This window comes from Poecilia reticulata, unplaced genomic scaffold, assembly GCF_000633615.1.
Source record: "Poecilia reticulata strain Guanapo unplaced genomic scaffold, Guppy_female_1.0+MT scaffold_159, whole genome shotgun sequence".
NCBI classification, from domain to species: Eukaryota; Metazoa; Chordata; class Actinopteri; order Cyprinodontiformes; family Poeciliidae; genus Poecilia; species Poecilia reticulata.
In genome coordinates, this window is record NW_007615017.1 from 266,654 (window position 1) to 273,984 (window position 7,331).

The window sequence follows — 7,331 nt, forward strand, 5'->3', positions numbered from 1 at the left end:
TATCGCAATACTTCAATGATATCGCAATATTTTCCCTTCATCACAGTATTTCTGCATTAATGTAAATGATAAACATATTTATGCTTCTCATAAGTTTTGTTAAATTCTGATCCGTTTCTTTAACAGTTTGAGTAAAACAGACGTTTGTCCCTGTTACTGACTTTGCTTGTTTGCAGCGTCTATGATGACGTTTCTTTTCAGAGAGCTGCTTCTTTCTGCTCCCAAAAGCATTTAATTTCTCATCATCTGCAGCCTCGTATATCAACATAACTTGGGAAGTAGGAATGTTTTGCATGATGATCCTTTGGCATTCAGTGCGTCCTTTATGAGAAGCCTTATACTTGCTTAAGTTTATGTATATGTTCTGTTATGAAAGTAGACACTCTTGTATATTTTAATCAAACCTTCATTTTTAGTTAAAACAAATTAGCAAAACACTGCAAGCAAATCTAGACCCATAATGATAATTTATTTTATATAATACTTTTAATCCTAGGGCAGATGCTGCTTCTCTGCAGGTATCGGTTCTGTTTCTGTGTTTTTGTGATGCACTCTGCTCCTCACCTGTTGAACTGAGGGATGGACTCACCTGTGCGTCCCGTCTGTCCCCCTCTCTGTTTAGATATTATGCTATGACTCCATATCCTCACACGTGACTGGCCACAAGCCTGCCATGCTAATGAAAACAAAGTTCTGCTGTGACAGTCACAGAGAGTGAGAGCTGAGCAGCAAGGGGCAGCCGTGTCTCCACTTCTCATGCTGTGCTGCTCACTGCGCTGCTGTCGGCTCCGTCTCTCTTCAGAGCCGAAGTGTAGCAACCGACCCGTCACTGTTCTGTCATCTCCGATAAAACTACCAGGCTGTTCAGCTGACGTCACACCAGAAGCCCAGGGAGTCTGTTGCTGACAAACCTCCATAACCAGGTTTTCCAAAAGTTTGAGCTTCATAAACAGCAAATTCTGTGAACTGATAAAATCCGTTTATCGGCTCAACCTAATCCCTCATTTTGTCAATTGGAATGATACGGATGTCAATGCCGATATATTGTACATCCCCAGACTGAATCTAGACTGATATTAATCCAACTGTAGCTGCAACATGATAAGATTCACCTGGGTGGATGGATGGATGGATGGATGGATGGATGGATGGATGGATGGATGGATGGATGGATGGATGGATGGATGGATCCAGACCAGGAGTCCATCTCCAGTGGTTCCCCTCTCAGACTCAGACTGACCAGGTCTGATCTGGTCCATGTGGGTCTGAACTGTGTTTGCTAGTTGAACTTCCTGTTCCTCGCAGAGCAGCTGGAGCGGATCGAGGAGGGCATGGAATCCATCAACAGGGACATGAGGGAGGCGGAGAAGAACCTAACGGACATGGCCCAGTGCTGCGGCCTCTGCATATGGCCGTTCAGGAAGTACGAACGTCTCTGCCGGTCAACCGGCCGGTTGCCTCCTCCTGGTCCCAGCTGCATCACAAACCGCCTGATCTCACGTTAAAATCAAGATTCTCTCGTTCAGGATCACTGAACACCAGCAGACTGCAGTCTGGTTGGAACCACCAAGTCTCTGAAGGTTGATCAGGAGGAAACTTGATGGAACTGGGCACCAGACTGGAGCTACCACTGCTAGCGCCACCTGCTGGTCCAGACTGGGCCGTAGTTATGAGCTCTGCAGCGTTAGAGTTTAAGTTGCTGTTTTTTCAGTTAATAGTTGCAGCTTCTTTTGACCTTGCCTGGCTCCTTTTTTCTGTTTTCTGCTTCCTCCTTCTTCTCAGAGCAACTGGAGCGGATAGAGGAAGGTTTGGATCAGATCAACTCTGATATGAAGGAGGCAGAGAAAAACCTGACTGACCTGGGGAAGTGCTGCGGCCTCTGCAGCTGTGAGAAGTAGGTGCAGGTGACGCTCCCACTTCCCCCATTCAGTAAACCAGTAGCTAACCAGCTAGCAGGTTCATGTAGCGCTTCTGTAGTTCGTTTTGCTTCTAGATGCCCCGCCCTCATTTCTTTTCCTTCTAAGCAGCCAGATGTGCTTCTAATCTGTTTCACTTGTCAATATAAGTTATTCTCCAGGATTTTTGAAAGTCATTTAAACTTTTTCTATGATCTTCATTGATTCCTTTGGTTCAACCAACGTTATCACAGAAACACAAGTTGTTTCCATAAAAATACCAAAAACAACACCGTGTTGTTTATACTCCTGATGGTCCGATAGACCCGGTTCTATTAGAACCAGAACATCTGCTGTGGTTCTTTCCCTCTGCTCTGTTCCCCTCCTGGCCTGTGGGGGCGCTGCACCAAGAACCTCTGAAGACACTGAGAGCAGCTTCCTTCTTACCAAACCAACTTTATTTATAAAGTACTGTAAAACAACCACAGCTGATTCAAAGTGCTGCACATTAAAACACGACATAACAATTAAAACAACTCTTACAGTTTAAAAACAAGCAAACAAACAATTTAAAACTAGATCCCGCTGGAGTTGAAAGCCAAGTAAAATAGATGGGTGTTGGAGCTTTTTATTCTTTATTTTCTTTATCCATTTGAATTGTGTTAGTTTATTCTTAAAATTATATTTTTTGTATTTTTACAGAACTTATTTGTAGGTTAATGTTGATTTTATTTGTATTTTGTTTTATCCATCCATTTTCTTTACACCCTTGTCCCTTAGGGGGTCAGGAGGTGCTGCTGCCTCTCCAGCTGTAGGTCCTGGTAAAGGACCAGCAGCCATTTGGGTTTGGGCCCGATGGTTTTTACCAGAGCAAGAGAGGTAGAAGGAGAACAAAGGGAAGTTTGAACTTGTTTTTGCAAAGATGTGAAAATAAATCAAGAACAATTTACAAGTTTGGACATTGAACCTTCTTTTGCCTGCGTTGAGAAGCTTGTGGTCCAAGAGGAGGCCTCACAGGAGCCACTGGGTCCAAACACCATCACCTCCGTTTTGTTTTCATTAACATTTAAAAAAGTTAAAATGTAAAATTTCTTCACCAGATGGAAACAAGACGGAGGTGTCAGATTTTAGCGACTGGAGGATTTCTCTTTAGTCTTTGGCTGAAGACCACAAGACATTTCTCCTGCTAGCGCTAGGCTAGCACGTTAGCTTTGTTTGTGTTTACCCAGAATGCCCTGCGCTGTAGTCCCCTTCCTGCTTTTGGAGCGGTCTCTGGTCCGCTTGGCGTTCACATTCAAACCGGACCAGAGTTCACTTTGACCGAATCCAGACCGAGGTTTGGAGGACCAGAGGTCAGAGGTCGATTACTAGGCAGATGGACTGGACTTGGATTAAAGCGGTCTGAACTGGGCTAGTGGGAGCGACGTAACCCAACACAGAAAATCAGATTTTGGCTCCAAAAAGGTGAATCTCAACCAGCTGCTAGCTGAAAACTTTCTTCTCAAGCATCGACTTCAGGCGATTTGCAATTATTACCGATAACTGAAGAAATACAGGACAAAGTACTTGTTTTTGACCGTTTCTTGATTTTGATTTGAAGCAGACTTCTTCTCGTTCGGAGGGAACGCTCGTCCCTCCGCTCGTTCCTCTGGAGGAAAAGTCTTCACTCCAGCTCCTTCACCCTATTCTGAATAAATGACTTTTAGGTTTGATTTATCTGGCCAACGTCTTTTATCCACTTTGCCTACTTTAATCCTCGTTTTAAACACATTAGGCTTAATTTCATGGTTAGGAACAAATCAGGTCTGAAACAGAGTCCAGAGAAACTCTGACAGGCTGGCGGAGAGTCTGGAGAACAATGGATCAGATCAGGTGTAACACAGGAGGGAAGATATGAAGGAACTGAGTATGCTGAACACCGTACCTGACATCAACAGCCTGTACCCAATCAGAGGTCATTGACAAGGTCACTTTCTCCTCTCAGACCGAAAACCTTCGAGGAGAGCAGAGCGTACAAGGCAGTTTGGGGCGGAGCCTCCAATCAGGATGGGGTTATAGCCAATCAGCCTCCAACGTCTCGGGTCGTCGACCAGCGAGAGCAGATGATGATGAGTGGAGGACACATCCGCAGGTACACAGAGCGGCTAGCGAGGCAGCAGCCTGGTGGGTGTTTGCTTTTATCCTGACAACCTGGAGGTAATCCAAGCCGTCGTCAACTCCCCCAGGCAGCTGCTCAAACATCACACACACTGCCTTCTTTGTTTCAGGGTGACTGACGACGCCCGAGAGGATGAGATGGAGGAGAACCTGGCTCACGTGGGGAGCATCGTGGGAAATCTGAAAAGCATGGCTCTGGACATCAGCAATGAGCTGGAGTCACAGAAAGATCAGATCGACCGCATTCAGGAGGCGGTATGAGGCTCCGCCCCCTCGCTGTTAGGATAGAGCAGGAAAAAAACAATGTTTTTACAAACACCAACAGAGAATCACCACTAAAATTAACTCCAACTGATCCCTGGTTCACACGACAAGATTTTAAAAACCCGAGACTCCACACATGATGATAGAAATAATGGTGTGACAGCAAAGACGACACACAAACCGATTTCACTCACCAACATTCAAGAGTCCGACGGGAAATCTCTATAAGCCGCTTGAGATCAGAGATGAATTCAGAGTAAACAAACATGGCTGACAGGGAAGAAGCTGTAGTGATTGTGGACTAAACAGAGGAACAAACGACCTCCTCTCTGACCTCCACCGGACTTCCTGGTGCGCCACGGCCGGTTTAGACTCCGTCACCTCGTTTCTGATTCAACGGGCTGCATGGGGGGCACCACACGATGTCGGGTCGAGACGATCCAACATGTTGAAGATCCCTGAGTTTAGATCCGAGCAGCTCGACGTTCCTCTGGTCAGACCGGATCACTCTGAACAGGAAGATCTTTAAGGTCAATCACAATAATCGCTTCGTTCTTAAGTTTGGTGGAAAGGAAAGTCGGATCAAAATCGGCCTAAAGTCCAGCCGTGTGAACCAGATTTAACTTTCAGGTGGGAATCAGTGGAGAGACTCTACACAAAAGTATTCACACCGCTTGAACATTTTCTCATTTAGTCCCATTACAGCCACTAACCTCACTATGTTGAACAGACACACTGCATAAGGACGAAGTCAAAGAAAAGTGATCCAGTATTCAGCCCCCTTTACTCAAGTACCACAAAACAGTCAATGCAGAAGCAGGACCATCAAAATCCCACTGATTCATGAAAAACAGGCAATGAATTTAATAAAAATATCAGTGTGTAGAATATTCCAGACTGTTCTTGGTGATGCTTACTTCCTGTAACGAAGCACCTGTTTCCTGTCCATGTCTGCAGGCCAACCTGAACGTCTCCCGCATCGACGCCGCCAACCAGAAAGCCAACAACCTCATGAGGCGATAGACCAGCTGACCTGCCTGCTTGGAGTCCTGAGCAGACGGCAAAGGGGAACCTCTGACGTTGTTCCTCTTTTCATTTGTTTTCAATTCTTTAGTGGCGGGAAGTGCTTTAATCTGACTGCAGGGTTTTTTTAATCGCTTCACTTTTCCCCCTACAAAGCATCTCCAGGTCCCCACAGCAGCACCGCCGACAGCAACCGACAAAACCTGATCAGGTTTCCTTATTTGGGGAAATGAATAATTTTTTCTGTTTAGAACATCATAGTTTCTGATATTCCCAGAAACTAGTTCCCTTACCAGTTTGGCCAGTACTGGTCAACCCTGCCCCTCCTCGGCTCTTTCTACTGCCTCCCATGTTCCTGACTGGCTGGAAACACGTGTGCCACGGCGCCCTCTGCCGGAGCAGCCGGGCATTGCGCCGAGGAGGCAAACACGCATTTGTTCCCAGAGAAAGATCACTGGGGCCCCCAAGCGGCCGAACATGGAACTGCTCCTGCCGGCCTCCATCTTCTTTCCTCCCATGAATCTGATGAAATGGAGGTGAAACAACGAAGCGGCCCAGAGTTAACAAACGGTTAATGAGTCACTGAGGACAAACCAAAGGGTCAGCAAAGGAAAATACAAAAAAAGTAGATTATTACTATTACTTGAAATGTTAAATGTTTATTTATTTGGTTGTATCAGAAACAATGAGCAACTTCTTTTATTCAATGTTGTTTTTTGTTTTTATAATGAATTTATGATTGTAAGGTTAAAATGAAAGGAGGCTTTATTCATTCAGAATTTAAAAAATCAGGTCGTTAGCAAAACTAATGTCTTTCGTTAAACCCTCAAAATGTAATGAATTTGACATGAATATAATTTTGATTTCAACTCTGCAAATCTCTAACGCTACCCATATTTTCTGATTTATGCTTAAAGTAGCAGGGTAATGTTTATCCATCTTTTGATTCGTTTCCCTCATATCGACTAGTTGTACCGTCACCCATGCATGACGTCATTTAAAGACGACCTTATCTTCAAAGAAAGCTGATTGTGATGATCCGTTACTAAAATAAACCCAGTTCTCCACAGAAATAGTTCAGTTTTCTGACTGTGGAAATGAAGTGGTTGGTGTAAACAGTTTCCAGGCCAGCAGGGGGCGCGCAGCTGGAGCAAAAATGTTGCGCGTTAAAGGAAAAAACCGAGTGCGGAGTCTGCGCAACGAAGTTTCGGGAGAACCGCAGAGAAAGAAGGAGGAGGAGGAGAACAGCGCCATTTTTTATTTCACTGGTAATTATTTTCGACTCGTTCTGCTTCACATCCGCGCTGCGTGGCGTCGTTATTTACCCGAAACAAACGGCTGAAGTTCGGCTTCCGCGACAGGAATGGCGAAAAGGCGAAAGCGGAAGGAAAAAGCAGCAGCGCTTCGTCCTCCATGTCTGACACCGAGAGCCGCGATTAACCCTCCGAGCGACGCCGGAAAACGGAGCCCAAACTGCCCGGAACATTCCAGATAAACACCGGGTCCACACCGAGACCCCCACGATTTGTTCTCCGCCCGAGAAACGCTTTAAACCGACGCAGAGTAGCGGGGAGCCTGACGGCAGCAGCCCGACTCGACCATCAGGGAGGAGAGGCTGAACAAAGACCCGCAGCGCCGCCGCTGATTGGCTCACAGCGGACACGTGACCGGCGCAACGCTCGCTTTAAAGCGGATAAATTAGCACATTAACAAATACGCAAACTATTTCTTCCGCATTTAACACGACCGTCCGGCAAAGTAGCAACACTTTCAGCAATAATTCATGTTTCAGTATAACCTGAGTAGATTTAAATACCGTTTATTATTCAAATTATGCGAAAGTTAAGACGATAACAACAAGCTGACGTTATTTATTAGTTATTTGTAACTGAGGTTATTTATTACATTTACATTCTCGATGTATCTAACACGCGGGCCAAATGTAAATATGACCAAGATTGACATAATGAACATTTTGAAGTCAAGTTTTCA

At 45.3% G+C, this 7,331-nt stretch overlaps 2 protein-coding genes across 3 annotated transcripts in view; both read left to right on the plus strand.

The window, feature by feature from the left end:
• The window catches only part of LOC103460030 (synaptosomal-associated protein 25-like), a 9,266-nt gene extending 2,859 nt beyond the window's left edge, over positions 1-6,407 (plus strand). For both annotated transcript variants that reach the window (XM_008401992.2, XM_008401991.2), the window contains exons 5-8: positions 1,302-1,423; positions 3,880-4,026; positions 4,163-4,307; positions 5,274-6,407. In XM_008401992.2, the coding sequence (XP_008400214.1) occupies positions 1,302-1,423; positions 3,880-4,026; positions 4,163-4,307; positions 5,274-5,339 (480 nt within the window). In that variant the 3' untranslated portion in view covers positions 5,340-6,407. The remainder of the gene's footprint in view (positions 1-1,301; positions 1,424-3,879; positions 4,027-4,162; positions 4,308-5,273) is intronic.
• Positions 6,408-6,511: 104 nt separating this feature from the next.
• LOC103460069 (uncharacterized) overlaps positions 6,512-7,331 on the plus strand; it is a 4,260-nt gene continuing 3,440 nt past the window's right edge. The window contains exon 1 of the mRNA XM_017303073.1: positions 6,512-6,607. The gene's annotated coding sequence lies outside the window, so the exon portion shown is untranslated. The remainder of the gene's footprint in view (positions 6,608-7,331) is intronic.